The 22,946-nt window shown below is 55.6% G+C and overlaps 1 protein-coding gene across 3 annotated transcripts; it reads left to right on the plus strand.

The window, feature by feature from the left end:
• Nucleotides 1-780: 780 nt before the first annotated feature.
• CSF1 (colony stimulating factor 1) lies at nt 781-20,113 on the plus strand. Of its 3 annotated transcripts, none has more exons than XM_037499350.2 (9): nt 781-829; nt 4,010-4,135; nt 5,346-5,408; nt 7,296-7,472; nt 11,171-11,318; nt 12,522-13,543; nt 14,091-14,143; nt 14,421-14,479; nt 18,141-20,113. In XM_037499350.2, the coding sequence occupies exons 1-8, from the start codon at nt 791-793 to the stop codon at nt 14,464-14,466; spliced, it is 1,674 nt and encodes a 557-aa protein (XP_037355247.1). In that variant the 5' UTR covers nt 781-790; the 3' UTR covers nt 14,467-14,479; nt 18,141-20,113. The 3 variants fall into 3 exon arrangements, with proteins under 3 accessions (XP_037355247.1, XP_037355248.1, XP_037355246.2); XM_037499351.2 differs by having other exon boundaries at nt 13,419-13,543; XM_037499349.2 differs by lacking the exon at nt 18,141-20,113 and adding an exon at nt 15,307-15,984.
• Nucleotides 20,114-22,946: the final 2,833 nt, after the last annotated feature.

A 22,946-nucleotide genomic window follows, 5' to 3' on the forward strand; every position in this document is an offset into this window, starting at 1 on the left:
CAGCAGGTCAAGAGCTGGAGTGGCTCTTGGCACACACGGAGCCTCCCAGTTCCCTGTCACAGGGCAGGGCCCCACCCCTTCTGGCCAGGTAGCCAGTCCACTTGCCCTTTACCCTGGCCCCAGCACCGGGACCAGAGGCGGGGCGGGCTGCTTGGGGACCTAGGTGCCGCCGGCGCGCACGCGGGGGAGGCCCCGGCTGCAGTGTTTGCCCCAGCTCTCAGCCCATTTCCTGCTCCGATTTGGGAATTTTCAGGCCTGGAGGGAAAGTCCCTCGGGGGGAATAATAGAAAGAGGGAGCGAACACCGGATCCGCCTGAGCGCGCGGAAGGAAAGGCGAGGCTCGGCCCGAAGCCGGCGCGCGCCGAGAGGCGGGAGGCGGCGGATCCCGCGTCACTTTCCTGGAGGCGCTGGAGCGAGCGCGGAGGACGGAGGGCGCCCGGAGAGCCGGGCGGGGGGAGCCCGGCCGGGTGGGGGAGGGGCGCGGCCGCGCGCCCGCTGGAGAGTGTGTGTCTGTGTCAGTGCGCGCGCGCGCGTGAGTGTGCGCTGGCTCCTCTCCAAGGTGATTTCCCATAAACCACATGCCCCACAGCTTAAAAGGCTGTGCCGAGGCGCTGGCCAGTGCAGCCCGGCTCGGGGAAAGTGAAAGTTTGCCCGGGTCCGCTCCGCGCTGCGGGTCTCTCGGCTGCCGGCACAGCGGCGCGACCCTCCGGCCGGGGCGCGGAGTCTGCAGCGGCCGGCGAGCGAGCGAGCGAGGGCGGCCGCCGCGCCCGGCCGGGACCCAGCAGTCCGCATGAACGCGCGGGGCGCCGCCGGGCGCTGCCCTCCCACGGTAAGAGGCGGCCGCCGCGCGGGGCCCCGGGCCAGGCGGAGGGGGGGCGCGGGGGGCTCTGAGGCGCGGCCCCTCGGAACCGCCCGCTCGCCCGCGCGCGCGGCTGCAGAGGATCCCCCGCCGTGGCCCCGGGCTCGGGTTTCCTTCCCATCTTTGCTGCGGGCGCCCCGAAGCCACGCGTGCGCTCGGGCTGAGGTCGGAGCTGCCCTGCCGCGGCTCCTGGGCTGCAGCCCTGCCCCGGGAAAGGGGCGGCTGCTTGCCCCATGGCAAGGAGGGGAACACTGAGCCAAGGCGGCAGGGAGAGAGGGGCCTGCAGCCCCCGGCAGAGGCAGAGGCGAGGTGTCAGTCCACGGCTCCTGTCTGTCTCCGACGGCCAAAGCCAAGGGACGGGCAGAGTGGCCATGTGCAGAGGGTGGCTGCCCCGGTGGGTACCCACCTTATTGGCCACACACATGCTTCCAGGCCCTGCTGGGGAGTGGGTGCTTCTGCATGGGGAAAGTTCAGGGGCATCCAGCTTCTAGAATGCCAGGGCCTGGGCTGGGAACCTGCTGGCAGGAGGGAAGAGTCAGACAAGCCAACACTTGTTCCAGCTCACACGCAGGGCAGGAGTTATTGGGGCCGAAGTGGCTGGGTCAAGTCTGTTTGGGTCGGGGGGGGGGGGGGGGCGGCGGAGGATGGGGAGGGACTGGACCCCGAGTTGCCTGGGACTAGATCTGAATGTCTTTCTTGCAAAATCTGCTTCAGTCATTTGGAGGAGATCCCGGGCTTGGGGGTGGTAGAAGAAGGTGGAAAGAGGGTTTGGTGTTGAGAACTGTGGACAGGGGCTGTGTTTAGGGCTGCATGGGGGACGCCCTGCTCACACCGTGGGCAGTAAGGGCTGCCACTCCTAGAAGATGCCAAGTGGCACTGTTGCTGAAGAGTGGTGGTCCCGCAGCGGGTCTGCATCAGAGGCGCCCTGGTGGAGAAGGGACGAGAAACTGGGGAATGGCAAGAGAAAAATATTTGGAGGGCAAGGGAAGAGCTAGCAAGTGGGTGAGCGGGAGCTGGAAGAGCAGATCCACAGGCAGGAAGAGCCCCCCTGAGAGAGGAGACAGGGCTGAGAGGGGAACTCGGGAAGGGGGAGGTGATTGGCATCGAGGGAAGATAAGGGCTGCAAGTGAAACCATCGGAAAGAGAAGGAAACAGTGGTTTTCAACAGGCGCCCAAGGCCCGCTCATGCCCAAGTCTCTCCAGGGATCTTGTCGACGGGGAAGATGGACTAGGATGGGAGGCAGCTGAGGCTGGACCGCTGGGCGGAGATGTCCCAGCATCTCTTGGGAGCCTGCCACAGAGATTCCTTCTGGCTGCCCCAGAGGCTGGGGCTGGTGGGTGGGAGGGAAGAGGAGGAGGGGAAGTCAGCCCAGCCAGATGCAAGCTGGAGTGTTAACCCTTGGATGCCCATCCAGCGCCTCCGCTGTGGCACAACTGGCATTTCAGGTGCAAGGGAGCCTGTTGGCCACCTGCAGAGTCAGCCTCCCAAGTGGTGGCCACGCTGCCCCCCACACCGAGGTCTGACGCAGCTCTGCCCCCCCCCTCGGTGTCCTCAAACACTGACATCTTGAAGTGCTGAGGCTGGACTGTCCGGGCATCCTCTTCCTCCAGAGACCTTTTCCTCCATACCCTTTACACTCAGAACCTCCTGGCAGCTCGCCTGGGGCACACACATCTTTTGCATGGCTGCTTGCCTCCCATGGGTCTGAACCGGAGGCTCCCGAGGGCCTGGAGTTCCCACCAGGGCTGCCTCCTCAGCGGCCGCACAAATCCAGAAAGACCCCTCCTCACGGTCCCATGACTGTCCTCCCTCGCACACCCTCCCTCCCCAGGTCAGGCCAGGACCCTTGGCAGATCCCTGTGTTGTGGTATTGACCTCCCTGTACCTCCTCCCTCCAGACTGCCCTCGCTCTGCCATCCACTTCTCTCCATTTTTCAAAGCTCACCAAGGCCCCTCTTCGCTGCCACCTCCCTGGTAGCCAGGCCGGAGCTGCCTGTGCACTCTGGCAAGAACTGGCAAACGTTTGGGCTTTTGGTAACATGTAAATCAGTGTGTTGTGAGCTGTTTCACAGCCTCCCTGTGTTTTTCCAGTGTGCTATTTATTTGCCATGTTTGTCTCATCATCTGGATTACTGAAGCAGAGTCCAGAGCCCAGCAAGGTGCCAGCTCTCACTCCACCCTAACAAGCATTTCCCTGAATCTGGGGGTATCAGCTGCCAGGAGGCCACCGTGGGCTGGGGACAGGAAGTACAAGGGTCCCTGTGCCTCTGGCTGGAGAAGGGGAGACACAGGGCCAGGGAGAGGGCTAGGGGACCTCAGTGAGGGAAAGGAATTAGGGAGGGCAGTGACAGGGTATAGGAGCCAGTCCCACCACTCTGGGTGGGGGTGAGAGGGAGCAACTCCTGGGCCAGGTGGTGCTGAAAGAGGAAAAGGATCTCAGAAAATGTCCTTGCTGTGATAAGGTCTGGCTGGCTGGATGCAGGGCCTGAAGGTACCCCGCTAGACAGGTGCCAGCCAGGGATGGCCCAGAGCTAGCACTGCTGCCTCTGATTAATCAATTGGGCTCCTTTTAACACACACGCCCAGGGCCCCAAAAGGTCTCTGACATGGGATAGGTTCCCAGCGAAACTGAGTTTGGGCCCCTGGTTTTTCCAGTGGCAGAGCCAGACCTGTGGAATCAGGTGGGAGGAAGGGTTGGGCCCAAGGGAAATGTGTCTGGCTCCAAGTCTGGAAGCCAGAGCATAAACATGAACTTGAGAGGAGTGGGCAGCTCACAAGGTGCTTGGTTCAGTATTTGGTGTTGCAGGGACAGAAGAATGTGTAGGTACAAGTTTGGCACTCTGTATCATTGGAATTTAGACTCATGTCCTCAGAAGTTTAGTATAGTCTGACTTGGCCTGGGTTAATCTGGAAGGGCTTCTTGGAGGAGATGATATCTGGGTGGTACTAGAGGGAGAGCAGGCTTGTGCTGTGCCTGTTAGGAAATCCTGAGAAAGTTGGATTTGGGGGATGTACATATCCTGGAGTGGGTGACAGAGCTCGTAGCATTGTAGACACGGGGTCCTTGGTGTTCCAGTCTCACTCAGCAGGCCATGGGGATTCCTGGGGAGAGTGAGAAGTGGGAAGAAATGACAGTCTTTCTATCACAGACATGGCTGGGCCCCTGGCTGCTGCTGCTCTGTCTCCTGGTGAGCGGGAGTATTACCATGGAGGTGCCATCGCAGTACTGTAGCGAAATGATTACGGACAGGCACCTGAAGATGCTCCAGGACCTGGTGAGTGTGGCCGTGCCTACCCGACCTTCTCCTGCTGGGAGGGGCCGGGGCCAGGGTCACGGAGGGGTTGCAGGCAGAGAAATGGCGCAGGACAAGGCCTGAGACTCCCTCCTCCCTCCACTGTTGCTCCCCACTTTGACTTTCTCAAGTCCCTGCCTCTGCCCCTTTCCCCAACCCTGGCGCCCTCTTTGGTTCGCCTACAGACAGCAGACAGGGTGGAATTTCTGTTGGGCGCCTGGGTTAATGATTGCCTAGACTGTTAACTGTGGATTCTGAAAGGCCTGAGCTATCTGCTCTCCTACGGTGGGACACTTCCTCTAAGGAACCTGTCTGCTTACGTGTCCAGATGTTGTCTCTACTCCTGGACCCCCAGAGATGATGCCAGCCTGGCACGAGGGCTGCAGCCAGACTCGGAGGGGAGTTTCCTGCCTGATTCCCACCATTCAGCCCTTATTTCCCTGTTCCTGCCTCAGGGATTGGGATGACATACCTGCCAGGGCGTGAGAAAGCCCCTGCCACATTCTAATAGAGTAAAGTCCTCAATTCCAAACGTGGTTCGGCAAGGCAGAGTCAGGTTGCTGTTGTGGCTGCTGTCCTGCTAAGAAAAGAATTTACCATCCATCTGGCCAACCAAGCAGGGTGGGACACCACTGGCTCAGGAGCTGGGACCTGTAGGCTGCGCCTCTTGCCTCTTACCCTTGTCCTTTCCCCGCTGCAGGTGGCTGCTGCCACAGTCCACGGTAGATCAAAAGCCTCTCCGAGGCTTAGAATCACAGAACTGCAGCTCTGGGGAGCTGACAAAAGCTTTACGGGCATCTACCCTCAGCCCTTACAGATCCCAGAGTTTGTCTGGCCTCTGCTTAATTCCTGATGTGACGCCTCCTGTGTCCTGTACACATGTGACACCACATGTGTTCTGTATTCTCTGCTCGGTGGTCCTCACTAGCAAACTGGCATCCATCAGATGTCATGGGGTAGGAGGCAAAGGACTCTTGTTCTTCCGTGGTCCTCTCCTGGGTACGTGGAAGGCAGAGGTCTTCCCTAGCCTTGGTTCTGGCTTTTCAGGTGTGGCTGGGGGCTGGGCAGGTGGGGGTGGTTGGTGGCGTGGATGAGGATCCAACTCTGACTCACCCAGAAACTCTAGTCTCCATTCTTAAGACAAACTCAGTCGAGCTGCAGACCCCACATACCCCACTGCCCTCTCTTACAGATTGACAGTCAGATGGAGACCTCGTGCCAAATTGCCTTTGAGTTTGTAGACCAGGAGCAGTTGGTGAGTTATCGCTATTTAAAAGGCCTGTGTACAAGCTTCCCGGGGTGGATATTTGTGGGAGCACAAAGTCAGGAGAAATTCTAGAGCCGGGCGGGGTGCGGGTATGAGGATCCCTGAAAGCACAGGTCTGGTGTGCCAGGGTCCAGGGCTGGGCAGCGTGCAGGGTCAGATCCCTTGCAGCAACCTTTCACATGCTTACTGTGTGTCGGGCACTTTTCTGATTTAATCCTGACAGAACACCACTGCCCGGTGTACTAATCTTGCTTTTTGTTCTCAGAGAGATTAGGGAGCAGAGCCAGTAAGTGGTAGAGACCTGATCTGAATCCAGGCAGACTGGCTCTAGGGCCTGTGGCAAACCAATACTTCTTTTTTTTTTTTTTAATATTTATTTATTTATTTATTTTTTAATAGAGGCATTTTTTTTTTATTTATTTGTTTGTTTGTTTTGTTTTGTTTATACAAGCACTGGGTACAGTCAGAAGCGTGGGAGGGTGAGAGAACTCACCAGAGCCAGAGCGGGGAGCAGAGCAGGCAGAAGGACCGAAGTACACTGCTGAGGGGAGCAGCGGGCGGCAGGAGAGTTCCGCGTGCCATGCGGGACCCTCCTCCGGTGGCCGGGGAGCAGCCAGGGATCGAACCGGCACTGCAGAGGCTGCGGGCAGCTTCGCAACCCAGCGCTCAACCGCTGCGCCACTGGGGAGGCCCAAACCAATACTTCTTTTGGGTCATGTGCTTTGCTTAAGGATGTCACCTCCATCTAGCAGACATACCATCAGCCAGGATGTCAGTCCAACCCTGTGCCTCTCCCTCCTACCTCACACCCACCCAGCCATCAAGCTGCAGGTTCTGCCTCCCAGCAGCCCTGGGTTCTGCCCTACCCTCACCCTATCCATCTGTTGCTTGGGCACTTTCCAGAACTTCCTAACTAGCCTCCTAACTATCTTCCAGTGTATACTTCATCTTGCCACTGGGCTGGGGTGGGGTGGGGTGTCTCTGAATTAATCCCTTCCCTTCACTTCCCTCTGCAGACCTGTCTGGGGGACCCCTCACTCCAGAGAAAGCCCAGATTGCTTAGCCCAGGTATAAAAGCTCCAGTCCCCTTCACATAGTCCTGCTTGCTCTCCCTCATTCCCTGCTCCTTCCTGCCTCCCAGCCTTTGCACACGCTCTTCCCAACATCTGTACCGTGTTCACAGTGGCCCACGCCAGGAATCACTTTGCTCTGTTCATCTTGTGCTGAATACAAAAGCCCCATCATATCCAGAAGCTGCTCCTAGCTCTGAACTTCGACATCCCAACCCACACACACCCCTGATAGAGCTGGAGATACCTCATAGTCCACAGAGCAACCTCAGAATTTCATTTACTCACCTACTCAGGCGTCAACAAGCATTTAATGTTGAAACAGTGCTGGAACAGAGAGCGAAAACTATCTCTGCTGGGGCATCCACCATCTCTTTAGAGAGACAAAACGCTGAGGTTATTCTTTGAATCAGGAGGTGATCCTCAGTACCCCTGTATCCTGAAGGACTAGAAGGAGCAGTGAAGGATTTTTTGTGAAAGCATGCCAAAAGAGAAACAGAAGGCTCGCCAGAACCAAGCCTACCTGTGCACCCCATTCTGCAAAATCCTCATCTTCCAGAAATCCCAAGATCTCTCTAGTCAGAACCCACCTTCCCTTGCCTCCAGGGCCAGACGCTAAAGAGAGAGAATGAAAGAACAGCCAAGGGCAGCATCCTTTTACTGGAGTGGCCAGGCCCCTTCCCCCAGGGGTAGGGCTAGGACAAGCTACAGCCCTCATCTGCCTATGCTGGGTGACATCTGGCACAGAGCCAGGGTTCCCAGGCCACATTGACCAGACCATAAACTCCAGGTTCTCATTTTCCAGAAAGATCCCGTGTGCTACCTTAAGAAGGCATTTTTCCTGGTGGAAGATATAATAGAGGACACCTTGAGGTTCAAACATAAAACCCCCAATGCCGACACCATCGAGCAGCTCCGGGAGCTCTCTGTGAGCCTGAACGAGAAGCACTGTTTCACCAAGGACTATGACGAGCATGACAAGGTAGTGGGGGCCTGGAGCGAGGAGCTTTAAGTAGGTGGGCGGGTGGGAGGACTGTGGTGGTGGTGTCCCTGCCCGAGAGCCGAGCACATCAACTTGCCTGGCGTCTTGTCATTTTTCACGGTCTCACTCATGTATTCATTCCACAAACCTTTGCTAAGGACTCATTATGCAGGAGGCCCACAAGCTACACAGGTCCTGCCCTCACAGAGCTCGTAGTCAGTGACGCTGGCGGTCACAAAAACAGCACAAGGAAATGCAACTACGAACTAGAAGGACTATTCATTCAACAAACAGTCATGGGTGTCCATTGATTGTGTACCGGGTTTTCTTCTAGACTTTGGGGAACAGCTGTGATGAAAACACACAAAAATCCCTACATTAGTGGAACTGGGGTGGTTAGAGAGAAAATATCTAACATGTGGGATGTAGGGCGGTAATAACTGCATTGCAGGAGGGGAAACCAGGAAGGGGAAGATCAGAAGTTGGTGAGGGAGTGAGTTATCAACGAGAGCCACATCTGAGAGACAGGGACTCTAATTTAAAGGGGTCTTGAGAAGAAGACAGTGTTCTGAGAAACACTGAGAATGAAACCATGAGAAAAGAGTCATTTGAGCTGCAAAGATGACTGAAAGTTAGGGAGCAGTAGGGTTGGTGAGGGCATTCAGAACAGGCAACACTGTGCGCGGCCATAAGGTGACGGGAACAGGGACACTCGGTCCCAAGGTGGTCACGTGGCCAAAGCATGGACGTGAGGGAGACAGAGGAGAGGAGGCTGGAGCCAGGCCATCTTGGGGTCTGAAAGATGTGGGGTTTTGTCTTAAGTGTGTGGAGCCATGGTGAGCAGAGCTGTTACCTAGTGGAATTTTTTTTTTTTTAAACCCTGGCTTTTTTTTTTTTTTTAAAGATTTATTTATTTATTTATACAAGCACTGGGTACAGTCAGAAGCGCGGGAGGGTGAGAGAACCCACCAGAGCCAGAGCGGGGAGCAGAGCAGGCAGAAGGACCGAAGTACACTGCTGAGGGGAGCAGCGGGCGGCAGGAGAGGTCTGCGCGCCATGTGGGACCCTCCTCCGGTGGCTGGGGAGCAGCCGGGGATCGAACCGGCGCTGCAGAGGCTGCAGGCAGCTTCGCAACCCAGCGCTCAACCGCTGTGCCACCGGGGAGGCCCCCTAGTGGAATCTTTTAAGGCCCTCTGGTGCTGTGTGGAGAAGGGATGGTGAGAAGCTTGGGAGGGATACAGGTGCCAAGGCCAGTGCAGAGATAAGAGCGGCAGGGAAGGTGGAGGCAAGTAGATATGGGTCTGAAGAACCAGAGGACTTGGGCGTGCAGTGGCCGTGAAGAGCTTAGAGGAAGGGGGAGTCCAGAATGGTTTATTCTGGAGCACCTAGAATTTCCAGGGATGCTGAAAGGAGGAAGATGAGTGTGCAGAGCAGGTTTTGGGAAGAGCAAGAGTCCCACTGGAGTGCGTGAAACTTAGGCTGTTTGTGAACTGGCCCAGTGGAGAGGATTTGCAGGCAGCTGGACCCCTGCTCTCCAGTCCACTGGTGATGTCAGATGTGGAGGTATCAGCAAGGTCGCCTGTGACTCTGGGGGACTGTGTGGCATTGTCCCCGTGTAGCTTGTGGGCCTCCTGCATTAAGTAGCAAAGAAGCAGGCCCAGGAGCACCAGCATTGGAAGTCAGGTAGAGGAAGGAGACCTGGCAGGAACACCAAAAAGTAGCGCCTCAGGAGTGAGTCTAGCATCACCAGGCCCATAAAAAGGAGGATTTCAGGATGGAGAGAGCAGTCAACTTTGTCGGAGCGGCTTGGGGAAGTCAAGCAGGATAAGTGTCCATTGCATTTGGCAACATGGAGGTGGCTGTTTGGTGCCTGTTCAGGGTGAACAGGCAGAGGGGCGGTGGAGACAGTGCTGTGGGGGAACTTGACTCCTAAAGGGGGTGGAGAGAGAGCAGTAACGGGGGAGTCCTGGGACTGGGGAGAAAACCTCTTCTATTAAGGGTATTAAATCTGTGGTTTCCCAATATGATTTTACTAAGACTCACTTGGGGGGTGGGGAGCTTGTTTAAAATGTAGACTCCCAGGACGCCCCTAGAGAGTCTGATTCATTGAGTCTTGGGGTGGGCCTAAGAATATGCATTTAAGGCCCCCACCCCTCTCCTCCTCCACCCTCTCAACCCCGCCCTGACCCCAGATACTGCAGTAGAGCAGTGTGAATGTGGAGGGGTGGGCTCCGGAGAGAGGGAGTCTTACGTAGACAGTGAAGAGCTCCCACAGGCGGGTGGCCATTGGCATGGAGGCCATTTATGAGCAGCTAACCTGCAGCAAGAATCTCCTGAGAGAGACTGATGGCATCAGGACTTCTGGCTGAGAGAGAGCCAGCTTCCCTGTTTCTTACAACAGCCTGGGGGGTGGGGAGGCTGGCAGAGGTTATTGTTTTGACTTTCCAGATGAGGAAATGAGCCCAAACTAGATATTCACTTGGCCAGCGCCACCTCACCGGTGACTGATGGAGCTGAGCCCCAGCCAGGTCTTTACTTGACATTCATCCCTTTCTTTAGCTGGTAAACATTGATGAAGGGCCTACTAAGCACAGGAAGTGGGCACAGTGTGATGCCTGGGAGGCTAGCAAAGCCCCTTGTAGCTCCAGTAGAGGGGAAACTCGGTACTTGGCAGTTAGGCAAGCAGGTCAGCGCTGAAGGCATGGGAATGCATGGCAGTGTCTGCTGTGAGAGGCGAGGTAGACGGAGCGCTGATCCCTGGGGGACGCCGGCATTTGGAAGTCAGGTGGAGGAGGGGAGACAGAAGGAGCAGCTGGAGGGGTAGGAGGAAAACCAGAAGTGTGGGAAACTTCTCAGGGTCCCACAAGCAGAAGAGAATAGAGCAGTTCAACAGTCAGGGCTGGGCAGCCTCGGCCTCCTTTCTAGACATCCCAGTGCCAGAGAAGCTCTGCGTCCATGGTCTGCTCCAGTTCACTCCACACCACAGCACGTGGCAGGACGAACCTTCTAAAGCTCAAGTCTTACTGTGCCACCATCCACTTCCCAAGAAACCCTCAGATGTTCTCTCTGCTTTATGGACAGAGTTTACAGTTCTGGACCAGCAAGTTCACAACCTGGCCTTTGCCGCTCTCACTCAGTTGTGGGTCTCACCACTCCCGTCCTAGATGGCAGTGCTACAGCCTCTCTAGCCTTCTTTTAGTCTTTCACTGTTTCAGGTTCTTTCCTGCCTCAGGACCTTTGCACATCCTGTCCCCTCTGCCTGGACAACTCCCTCCAACCCACTGCCTTTCCTGGTTAACGCTTGCTTATCTCTTAGGTGATTCTTTGAGGAAATTCTGTTGAACATACTCCCGGATCATTCTGTATTTCTTCATGGGGCTCACTGCACTTGGAATAGTCTTTATTGCCAATGCCCATCTGGACTCCATGTTGGCTAGCAAGCACCTATCTCTTGTTCATTTTATGATTCCCAAGTACTTACTATATGCCTAGTATATAAATATATGCTAAATAGATCCTTGAATAAATGACATATCTCACAATCTCAGGGCTGATTCTGCTGCAATCAGGGGAGAGTAGAGGGAAAAAACAAAAGGGAAAAAGAAGAAATATGAGAAAGGCTAAGGGAGTTTGACAAACAAGCCAGAGACTTGGGGGTCAAGGCCCGTGCTCACCAGGGGGTGCTGCTCTCCTTCCAGGCCTGTATTCGAACTTTCTCTGAGACGCCCCTCCAGTTGCTGGAGAAGATCAAGAGTATCTTTAACGAAACAAGGAATTTCCTTAAAAAGGACTGGAAGATTTTCAGCAAGAACTGCAATGACAGCTTTGCTAAATGCGCTAGCCAAGGTAAGCACCCAAATAGCCAGCAAGTGTGTAGGTGGGTGTGGGGGAAGGATGTGTGGAACAGAGCCAGAACCGAGAGGTGAGAAGTGGAGCTGGAGGGACCCCCCCCCCCCGCCCCGGGAGGCAGCCTGGCTGCTGTCATGCTCCTGTGTGTGTAGACGTGCTTCCGTGTACACGTGTGGCTTCATGTACCTCTGGTCGTCCTAGGCAGGTGTCTTCCCTGACGTGTGTGCATGCACATCTACTATGTCTGCATGTCCAGGCCTCAGAAGGATCACACTGGAGGCTGTGAGATTAGGGAGTGGAGAGGAGGGACCCTCTTGGTGAGCCCCATAGGCATGGGGTCTTTCCCCACCGGCTCTGCAGGCTGGATGACCATATAGGGGGTTCCATGGAAGGAGCAGAGGCTCCATCGGGGAGTCGGGGCCCTTGCTCCAGGAGCTCTGCTGCAAACTACCAGGATACCCTGGCACTCCAGAAGTTCCCAGGATGTCTTGCTGTCCCCTCAAGGGACAAGGCTGGATTTGAAGTCTGAGCGTCACTCAAAAACTCTCCCAGTGCTGATCCAACTGCACACATGTGTACCCTGCGTCCTCGTCTCTGCATCCTGTGCCACGTGTGCCTCCTACATTCAACCTTGCTGCCTGAGGCAGTTGCTGAGGTCCTGAGACCCGCCAACGGCCATGCCCAGTGTCTTTGCTTCAATCCCAAGGCCTCAAGCCTTGGCCACATTCCAGCCCCAGCCTGTTCCCACCTGTGGCTGTGCTGTGTGATTCCCTGGTTGTGCATGAAACCATTGCACTGCTTTCCAACCGATGCAGTGTCTTGGGGCTAAAGGGTGTCTTGTGTTGGTCCTGGAAGCCACTGTTGAACTGCCTGGCCTGGCTGCTGCTCACCTCTGGCTTGGATGGCTGGAACCGGGGTGGGCTGTTCTCTGGTCTTCCCTGACCCCAGTCTGTGCTTTCATTCCCGCTCTTTGCTTTCTGCCCTGAGACCCTGTGTTTGCACCTTCCTTGCCTACAGCCTTTGTCATGAGCATTGGTACCAGTCCTGTCCTCTCCTCAGCCCCAGGGCTGAGCTAGGGGGTAAAGGGATGCCCAGACCCATATACCCTTCTCCACCCCACCTCTGAGAAAGCTGTGCTGGAGGCTGGTGACTCTATATTCTCCCCGTCTTTCTCTCTCCCTCTCTCTGTGGTTCTTTCAGATGTGGTGACCAAGCCTGATTGCAACTGCCTGTACCCCAAAGCCATCCCTAGCAGTGACCTGGCCTCTGTCTCCCCTCAGCAGCCCCTCACCCGCTCAAAAGTCCCTATGGCCGGCCTGACCTGGTCTGACTCTGAGGGGACAGAGGGCAGCTCCCTCTTGCCTGGTGAGCAACCCCAGGCAGTGCCAAGCAGCAACCACCCAGGCAGTGCCAAGCAGCGACCACCCAGGAGCACCTGCCAGAGCTTTGAGACACTGGAGACCCCAGGCGTTGAGGGCAGCCCCACCGAAGACTCAGCTCAGCCACACCCCTCTGCTGGGGCCCGCCTTCCAGGGGTGGACGATGTTCTTGACTCTGTATTGGGCACTGACTGGGCCCTAGAAGAGGCCTCTGGAGAGGCTAGTGAGGAGCTTGTACCCCAAGGGGCAGAGCTTTCCTCCTCCAGCCTGGGAGGAAGCAGCATCCAGGCAGAGATGGCCAGCCCCAGCGACCTCCTCCCAGCATCCTCTCCACTCCCCCAACTGGCAAAGGGCCAACAGCCAGCAGATGAGACTGTCACCTCCCTGCCCAAGATGGGCCCCGGGACACCCACTGGCCAGGCCCAGAATCACACACCTGAGAAGACAGACCGTTCGTCTGCCCTGCCCAGAGACCACCAGGATTCCGCCAGGACCCCATCTCTGCGCCCGCAAGGCCTCAGCAGCCCCTCCACCCTTTCTGCTCAGCCACAGCTTCCCAGAAGTCACTCCTGGGGCAATATGCTGCCCATTGGGGAGCTGGAGGGCAAGAGGAGCACCAGGGAACGGAGGAGCCCTGCAGAGCTGGAAGGAGGACAAGCCAGTGACAGGGCAGCCAGGCCCCCGGCCCGTTTTAACCCCGTTCCTTTGACTGATGCAGGCCATGACAGGCAGCGCGTGGAAGCCTCCGACCTCCAGCCGTCCGGGTTTGTCTTCCCCCTGTCCAGCATCATCCTGGTCCTGCTGGCCGTCGGCGGCCTCCTGCTCTATAGGCGGAAGCGGCGGGTAAGAAGGGCCGACACGGGAGCCGAGGCTGCTGGTCAGGCAGTGGCTGGGTGGAGGAGCGGGTTGAAGGCCTGCTCGGATTTTGACTGGGTTTTTCAGAGAGAAAGGAGGCGGACTGAGCACAGAGGACGGGAGGTTCAAACAGGGATGGGGCTTGCTTCAAGAAAGGGAAGAACTGAGGCTCTCGGGTTGTGAAAGGGACTGGAGCCGAAGGGAATGGCAAAGAATATTCCTGGGCTGATAGCAGGATGAGAACCCCAGGTGGGTGAGGAGATGGGGCAGGAAAGTGACACTGTGAGTGTCAGGGCCGGGCATTCACTGCAGGCTCTGCAGAGCCCGGGGCACGGACACCCCCCAGCCCCAATTTGGGGGGCAGAAAGAGCCTGCCTGGGAGAGGAGACAGCCTCAGCAAGCTCTCCGGCCCTCTGGCCAGTCCCCACTTCTGGGGGAGACTTCTATAATTCTCTCACTGGCTTCATGAGCGCACCCCCCCACCCCCCCCTCCCGCTCCCAGCTCATCAGTGAGCCTGCTCTTTCCTGTCTCTAGAGCCATCGAGAGCCTCACACGGTGGATTCCCCCATGGAGCAACCGGAGGGCAGGTGAGAGTGTGGCGGGGGTGCTGGTGTCCTGTCTTGATGTCTACTTCCCCTCCACAGTTTCCATTAGCTCTGAAGAAATGGAGCTCAGAATAGTATGGGGCTTGTTCAAAGAGGAAACGCATCCCCTTCCTAGATATCCGGGAAGTTTCCTGATTTCTTCTGGGTCTTCTAAATCAGAGAGGACTACAGCATAAGCGGAAGGTGGGATAAAGTTGGAGGGCCCGCTCACTCCCTGCCCCTGCTGAAGTCTTATGCCAGCGCTGTGCTCTCCCCCCAGCCCCCTGACCCCGGACGAGGACAGACAGATGGAACTGCCGGTGTAGGAGGAATTCTAAGGTAAGACTCTGATATAATCTCTCTCCACCCTGAAAATTAGCCACACCCTTTTCCAGTAACCCTAACCTATTGGTGATGCCAACTCCCCTGAGGCCCTCACACCTGACTGCCTCCCCTTTCTCCTACTCCCTTTTCCATCTGCCCCCAGATCCTGCCAACACTCTCCTTCCTGGGTCCTTGGGTCTCTCCTCCGTCCTCTATTCCTTCCACCCCTTCTGAGACCTGGCACTACTGCCTCTGCATTGGGTCATTATTTCTGCCCTGGGGCTTCTAGTCTTGCTGCCCCCTTCTATCCCAGAGCAGCTGAAATCTTCTCAGCTTGTCTTGCAAGCCCTTCCAGCCACTGCCTTCAACACTCACCTCTTGCCAACTTGCCCTCTGTTTGCAGCCCACTTCAGACCTTTTCCCCAGCCAAGATCCCTTCTACCTCCCTGTAGATTCCCCTCCCTGTAGATTCATGTAGATCCCCCTCCCTATAGATTCATGGAACCTTAGTCTCAGAAGGGCTCTTAGCGGGCCTTTGGCCTAGCATCCCACCCCAAAGGGGGATCCCCTTCCACATCCCTGACAGGGAGTCAGCTGACTTCTGGTCATGTTCTCCCAGTGCCAGGCGAGGAGTCCCCACCACTGGGATCCCACGAGCTCAGAGAGGAAGTCCTTCCTCTTTCAGGCCATGACTGACTTCCCTGCCCCTCCTATGCTGATCCCTCTGGTTCTCCTGAGAGCCCTCAGATTTTTAAAGTCAGTTAGCCATGTCCCCTTTAAGAATTCTCGAAGCTAAATGTGGCCAAGTCCCTCAAACATTCCTTATATGATATGGTTTTCAGACCCCTCACCATCCTGGTCGCACTCCTTTGGACACACTCGTTTGTCAATGTCCCTCTGAAAATGTGGCACCCAGGCCTGGACACAGTGCTCCAGATGTTGTCTGACCAGCTCAGAGTACAGTGGGACTGTCACCTTCCTTATCTGGACAGTATTCTTCTACTCATACAGATTAAGATTGCATTAGTTGTTTTTTTTTTCTTTTTAACAACTGCATCATATTATTGTTATATGTTGAGTTTGTAGTCTGTTAAAAGTTCCCTAGTTCCATTTCTCAGAAACCTCTGTCAAGCCAGACCTTGTCTATTCTGTACTGGAAACTTCATTTTTTTAAACTGAAGTGCAGGAGTTTCTATTCACCCTGTTAAAAATGCCTTGGTGGTTTCTGTCCATCACCTGAGCCCACTGAAATGGTTTTGAATCTCATCCTGTCTCCGTAGCCCTCCCGAGTGTGTCTCCTGCACACGAGGCGTGTCTTCCGTTGTCTTGGCCCACATTATTGATAAAGATGTGTCCCTATTGCTCCTCTCCCCGGCTCCCCAATTCCACCCTGCCCTCCTCGCCGCCCCCCTTCAGCCCGTGGAAGCCTTCCCGACTGTCCACTGTGCCCTGGTTGCTCCTTTATCATGCCCTCCTCTCTTTTGTATTTGATTAATACTATATCGATTTGCACTTACTTGGATTTTGTGTTTATACATTTAAAAATCTGGTTTTGTGTGTAAATGTACATTCTGCACCCCTAAAAAGGCTGTAAGCCCCTTGAGGGCAGGGACTATGTCTTCCACGTTTTTGCATTTCTTTTTCTGTCCTGGGTTCTAACACAGAGAGGGCTTCCCCAGGCTTGCCAAGCACTCAATAAAAGTTGACTGACTGGCTTCAGGGCTGACTGGCCAGCTGGCCCCAACTGACCAGCCTTCTGGCTGACCAGTTGACCAGCTAACTAGCTATGACTGACTGGCTGACCAGCTGGCTGGGCGACTGACTGACCACCGGCCACCCGGTAACTGCCTTACTGGCTAGTTGCTGATTGGCGAGTTGGTTGGCCTGCTGACTAGCTGGCTCGTTGCCTGATTGATATGCTCAGTGGCTGTCTGACTAGCTGGGGTGACCCGTGCAGGTTTCCAGTCACACCTCTTTTGTGTCAGTAAGAGGGAAGATGGGACCAAAGTCTCTGGCTCCCGGCCTATTCCCATGCTCCAGATGGAGGGGCAGCCATAGCTGGTCACAAGCCACACTTGAACGCAAGTGAGCACCCTGGGGCCTTCTCAGGTGTAGTGGCAGATCTGGGCCATTCCTCAGGAGTCAGTGCACAGAGCCAGGGGAGCCTGTTTAGGAGGAGTAACACATTTGAGGTCCACTTCTGCTGGGAGGGTGGGTGGGCAGATGAGATGGGACACTGGCAGGGCTGTGAGAGTGACTTTCAGCAGAGACTGCACTGAGGTCTCTGGGGACTTGGTGGCTCAATACCACCCTCTGACTGGTCACTAGTCTCCCCGGCTTGTTCTTGGCTGTTTGCCCATCTTTTCTATCTCCCCCTCTCCTTTGCTGCCTGTCTTTTCTCAGGCCTGCCCAAACTTACCTCTTCCTCCCTCAAGATTTCACTTAGAGAGGGCACCCAGGGCATCCAAAACCCTGTCCTGGATCTGTAGATCCAGGCCTAAGCTGGTGTCCAGGGCAGCCACCAAAAGTCTCAAGAGAGTCAGGGCCAGCCCCCAGAATGGACGCTGCTCTGACCAGAGATAAGGGGGGCAACACAGAGGCTGTGAGAGTAGCAACCACAGACAGAAACCTGACTCCCTCCCAAGGAACCCAGAGACCTACCAGGCTGGAGCTCCCCTCTGGTTCTCTTCCCTCCTGAGGCCCTTGCTGGGTCTGTGGCCCAGCTGTACCCGGCATGGCTCATGGCCAGTTCATGGCTGCCCCTTCTGCCCCCTCCAGAGCATGGGAACGGGCCAGGAGCCAGAAGGCTGTGGTCCCATCTTCCCTCCTCACCCATCATGAGCTTTGCCAGTAGGGCCTATGGATGGATGGTCAGGGAGGGAAGCTCCACACAGGGTCCAAAGTCAAACAGTTGGAGGGAGTCCAGGGGATTTCTGCTGTGGGAACAAAGCGTTCTGAAGATGCCGAGCAGGGGGATGAGAGGGGGGTGGGGTGGGGAGAGAGCGGGGCCCAGCCTCCCATGGAAGATAAGGGCAGGCCAGTCCCTTGGCCCAATGGTGGGGAGGCTGGGGTGCTTAGGGGTCAGCAAGCCAAATGGCAGAGTGGGAGTTTCCTTGTCCCAGAACTGTCTCTAGACTTTTCCTTGCTGACCCAGGTGGTTCCTCTTCAATTCCCTCTGCCCTGCTGTCCTGAATGTCATGCATGATGACCCATCTGATGAATGGTGTGGAGGTGGGAATGAAAAGTTCCTGTCCTTTGCTAGAGTTAGCCGGAGTCACCCTTGCTCGGAGCAAGGCCAGTGAGCCGGGCCTGAGAAGGGCGCTAATGACATTCAGGAGCCCCCTGCCTTCCCTGTCAGACCCTCTGCTCAAGCCCATCCCTCTCCGTTCCTGCTCAGACTCCACCAGGCCCTGTTACCTCCCCAGTAGTCCCTGGTTCCCCAAGAGGGGTGGGAGGTGAGGCCAGTCTGGCCAGTGGCTTGGCCTGCTGCCAGAGAAAGCGGCCTGGTCCTTGGTAGTGTCTGAGGTGACCGGGTGGCGAGGAGAAGGCCGGAGAAGGGCCGGCAGCACCACCACCAGCCCACAGGAACGCTGGGTTCTCCCACCCCTGTCCTCCGTGACCCCTCCCTCCCTGCATTCCCCCTCGCCTGACCAGTCTTTCTCTCTCTCCCCTACAGCCGGGCGCACAGAACAGACCGTGGGAGGAGACACTGTGGGGACACCCACCACCCCTGCCCAGCCACTCTCCTGGGAGCTTGGCCTGCCCACCAGCAGAGCTCCTGCCTGCCAGGACTAGATCAGGCTGGGGTCCCTCCACCCTCGACCCTCAGACTCTGGACTAAGAGAGGGCTGGAGGATGCCCTCTGCGCTGCTGATATTTATCGTGAGCCCTGGAGGCTCACATCCGCTTGAGGGGCTGCGTCCTTCTCCCATGCTCTCCGAGTCAGCACCTGGGTTAGACCCAGAGGCCCACGGGATATGCGAGAGCAGGGTGGGCACTGAGGAACGAAAGAGCCCTGTGCCCAGAGGACCTGCCTGGTGCCACAGGATCCTAACACCAACGAGCAGGGACTTGTCTCCAGAGAGAGAAGCATGAGATTCGCTGGGCGGGACGGCGTTGGCTGCATTTCCCGTAAAGGTGTGCAACCCAAAAGACGGCAAGAGGAGGCCTCTGGGCCTGCTGGTCGGCACTGACTGCCCAGAGGGATCTACACCCTGATCGCCGAAGTGCCCCTGCTGGTTGCCTGGTGGAGAGGGGAGGCCAGACCTGCTCTCAGGACCTGCCTGGCTTGACTGGTCATGCCAAGAGGAAGACCAAACTCTGGCCTCTGCCCCACCTTCCCTCCAGCCCGCCAAAGCTTCTCTGGAGGCCGCGCAGAGGCTGCCCACATGAAGGAAGCCATTGCACTGTGAATACTGAACCTGCCTGCTGAACAGCCTGCCCGTTCACGTGGGAGCCAACATCTGTCCTCCCGCCTCAGCCTCTCCCCAGCTTCCTGCACTGGGTGCCCGAGCCTGCCTTACCTGTTGACTGTCAACTGAGGGAGCCCCTAAGCCCTGACCTTCTGCTGACCTGGCCTGATTTCTGGGGGGGGGACTGGCCGGGCTGCCAGCCAGAGCTGGTCTTTAGGCTGTGTTGTTCGCCCAGGTTTCTGTATCTTGCACTTTGACATTCCCAAGAAGAGGGAGGGCAGAGACACAAGGACACAGGCTGCAGAGTGAGTTCTGACTGAAAGAGGATCTTGGAAATTCGGGCATGCTCCTGAGGATGGGAAGGGGGTCTGCACCCCTGACCCACCAGCCCAGTCTCCTTCCCATGTCCCGACCATAGCTGCAAGGCTGCCGCCAACAGGCACCCAAGTCGTCCTGGTTAGGAGCCTTGAGGCTGGGTGCACCCCAGCCTGACCTGCACAGTTCCAGCTCCACCTTTTCAGCCTTCTCTTTCCCCAGCCCCATGGGCATTGATGCTTCCAGTTCTTACCCCACCCACATTACCACCCTGTCTCTGACCAGACATTCCAGGGTTGGGGAGGGACCAGAAGCATCCAAGCACCTGCTTCCAAGCCCGCCTTGAGGGCCTCCACTGCTGGGTCAACCCCTGGCCGTGCTCAGAGCTGGCAGCAGCGACGAGGCTATTGCCCTTGGTCCCTCTGTGCTGCCGTGCCCCTCCTCTCCTGCTGTGCGGGGCACTCCTGGCCATGACCTTCCCTTCCTGCCATGGAAAGGGAGGGTCTGAGGGCCCTGCCTCCCTGCCCTGCTAATGACAGTTGCAGGAAGGGGAGCAGAGAGCTTTCCCCAAGGGGCTCACGGATTCTACATTGGATGCTAGAAAATATGTATTTAAAAATGGGAGAAAAAAAAAAAAAACAACACAGAACAAGGCATTACTCCCTCCCCACTCACCCCTTAAATTTATAGTATTTCAGAAGTCAAGAAGGGAATCTACCCGCTGCAGAAGCTCTTTGGTGACACAGGAGCCAGAGGGCCCCCCTGCTACCTGCACAGGAACCCCAAGAAGGGATGTTGGCTCACACACTGTGAGATTTTGTTTTTATACTTGGAAGTGATGAATTATTTTATATAAATTCATTTAAATATCTATTTAAAAAATAGGAAGCTGCTTATATATTTAATAATAAAAGAAGTGCACAAGCTGCTATGTGTGAGTCATGGGAAAATTTACTTTGGAGGTGTGGGTGGCAAAAAACGGGGGTGGGTGGGCAGCCACTTCTGGGTGAGCCCCAATTCGAAAAACTTTTTCCAAGATACATGGGGAAGCAGGTTTCTCTCCAAGTTTCAGTCTTGTTGCCATAGCCTCCTGCATTATTGCTGGCCCAAACATGTTCAACTGCATATCTGGTTAATAGGAAAATGGACAGAAAGCAGCCAAACCTCAGGCCTGCACTGCCCAGCCTGGGAGAACGCCTGGTTGGGCTCTGTCCAAGGACGACCCCTACCCGCTGACCCCTGCTGTCCAGGCCAGAGGGAGCGGCCAGGTCCCCCAGGGCTCTGAGGTGAATGAGTGCTGTCTCCAGGCTGGACAGCAAGCGGTGCTCACAGGGAGAGAGCCGGCAGGAGGTATGAGGCACCTTATTCCTGATCTTTCCCTGGGGGTGGAGAAGAGACGGAGGGTTTGGCCTTCCAGGGATGAAGAGGTGCTGGGAAGGGCCTGAGCGATTGAAGGCTCAGCCTCGCCCAAACACACACTCCGGAATTAGCTGTGATAAAAGGGGTCTCCACACCCCCGAGCCAAGTTTTGGATCAGAGTTTCTCAACCCTGGCTCACCAGAGAATTACTTGGGTTGTTTCCAAAAATAGCAAGTCCTGCCCTCAGTCAACAAAATCACCACGTCAGGGGTAAGGCTCAGGCACCAGGCGTCAGAAAATTTTATAGATGCTTCAAGTGATTGCATTGTAATCCAGGGCAAAGAGCATATTGAACGGATCTATCTGATCTGATGGCTACTTAAGTTTAAAGTAATGAAAATGAAATGAAAACAAGCATTAAGTTACTCAGCTGCACTAGTCATGTCCTGTGCCTGCCGTATTGGGTAACACAGAAATAGATCATTTATATCATCGCAAAAATCTTATCACACTCTGCTGCCTAAAAAGTTGGACTTGGGGACCAAGGTTATAGGACCAGGAGGGGCACCGCTCAAGCCTGGCTGGGAACTAAGTGCCCAGGTCTCTAAGTCTTCCCTCTCTGTTCCTTTAGTCCCCACAAGCCCACTGTTCTTTGTCATTTCCCTTAGCTAATTCTTCTCTTTCAGTCAAAAGTTTCTCAGAAAAGTTTATTACAGGGCCTCCCTAGTGGCACAAGGGGTTAAGGCTCAGCACTACAAAGCTATTGGCAGCCACTGCAGCACGAGTTCGATCCCCGGCCAGGGTGCTACCCACATGGTGCAGCAGACCCCTCCTGGCTCGCCTGCTGCTCCCCTCAGCAGTGTATTTCAGTCAATCCACCTGTGCTGCTTCCCACTCTGTCTCTGGTGAGTCCTCTCACCTGCCTCCACCTCTGGTCTACACCTCAGCTCTTGTATGTATAAATAAAATAAACCTTTTTTAAAAAAGTTTATTTCAGAAACTTATTCATATTTTATCATTCAAGGCCCAACTTAAAAGTTACCTCTTCCAGGAAGGCTTCCCAGCCTGATGCAGGTCTCTGAGGCCCACCCAAGCTTAGCTCCTTCCTCCCTGTTGCTCTCACAAACTGAGAGCCTGTTTGTCTGTCTGTCCCATCAGGTTGTGAGTTGTGGCATAACTGTGCTACACCCCTCCTTGCATCCCAGTGCATAAGAATATCTTCACACAGTCAGTACTCAATAAATGTGTGCCAAAATGTTAATATTCATGCATGAAGAAAGGTATAATCATGCAAATTCTGAACAGATTTAATAAGTGGCCTTTTCTATGAGACTTACTGGTATGAGCCAGTGGAATGTATATCTAATAACTATAATTCATTAGGCATGCAAAGGAGAACTTTACATCAAAAGACTCTCCTGGCGGAGATGGGACTAGGTTAGAGCGTGGGACAAGGTTAGAGCGTACGTGATCACTGGGCTGTGGACTGAATGTTTATTTCAAGACCTCTATTCAAGGATTGGTAACAAATAAACAAAATCCTGCCTTCTGCGGCCTTTCTGGAACCCGCAGGGCATCTCCAGAAAGACCAGAGAATCACAGCTGGCCTCTCCAAGGCTTTAGGTGCTAAGTGGTGTGTTTACTGGACAATATTTAGAGCCACTGGACTTAGTCATGGGCTTGAATCTCTTACTGCCCGAGCCATGAGAACTTGGGTGAGAGTTTAGCCTCTCTGAACCTCAGGCTTCTCCTCGTTTGTGGAACTGGTATAAGACTACAAGCCAGGTGTACCTGATCTGATATTTAAATAAGGGGATGAGACCAAAAGCACCTGTGGATTCCAATGGGCTGGCCTCAAATAAAGTATGTTCCGGTGCTGCACCAGCCAGCTGGCCCCAGCGGTATCCAGGTCAAACATAGCTGCCCGCTGGGCACCCAGGATGCTGTCAGGGTGTTCCTGTTCTCAGCAGGAACTGGCAAAGCAGGCACTTCCTGCTGGAAGAGGAATCTGATAACTTGAGGCTCAAGAATTTCTGGCTGCAGGTAGGAAACCGGAAGCAAAAGTGCTCTGGGATGCTGCGGGTGCCCCTCAGTGGACAGGGTCAGGAACTCTGGCTTTAAATATGCAAGCAGAAGGCCCAGCCAAACCCCAAACCATTATCCGGCCAGAGGCAGGAAAGTGAATCAGAAACAACCAGCAAGAAGTCTGAGGTTAACCTCGTGCAGACTGTGGGCCATGGAAAGGAAGGGGCTGGTGGGGGCCTAGGGTCCAGGCAGGGTCTGAGTGGGTGTCTGGAGACCCTTTGGGCAAGATACTGCAGTCTTAGGGGATGGACAAACAGCCAAGGCCCAGGTCAGCTGCTAGGCAGCTCTGGGGAAAGAGCCCACATTTCCAG

This window comes from Talpa occidentalis, unplaced genomic scaffold, assembly GCF_014898055.3.
Source record: "Talpa occidentalis isolate TD23 unplaced genomic scaffold, MPIMG_talOcc4v2.1 talOcc4.9, whole genome shotgun sequence".
Taxonomy (NCBI): Eukaryota; Metazoa; Chordata; class Mammalia; order Eulipotyphla; family Talpidae; genus Talpa; species Talpa occidentalis.

Bases quoted from the DNA above. Each gene is read 5' to 3' on its own strand.
- CSF1 (XM_037499350.2), top strand. From the start codon at position 791: ATGAACGCGCGGGGCGCCGCCGGGCGCTGCCCTCCCACG. The intron at 830-4,009 runs GTAAGAGGCGGC...TTTCTATCACAG, and splicing joins CCGGGCGCTGCCCTCCCACG to ACATGGCTGGGCCCCTGGCT. The intron at 5,409-7,295 runs GTGAGTTATCGC...CTCATTTTCCAG, and splicing joins TTGTAGACCAGGAGCAGTTG to AAAGATCCCGTGTGCTACCT.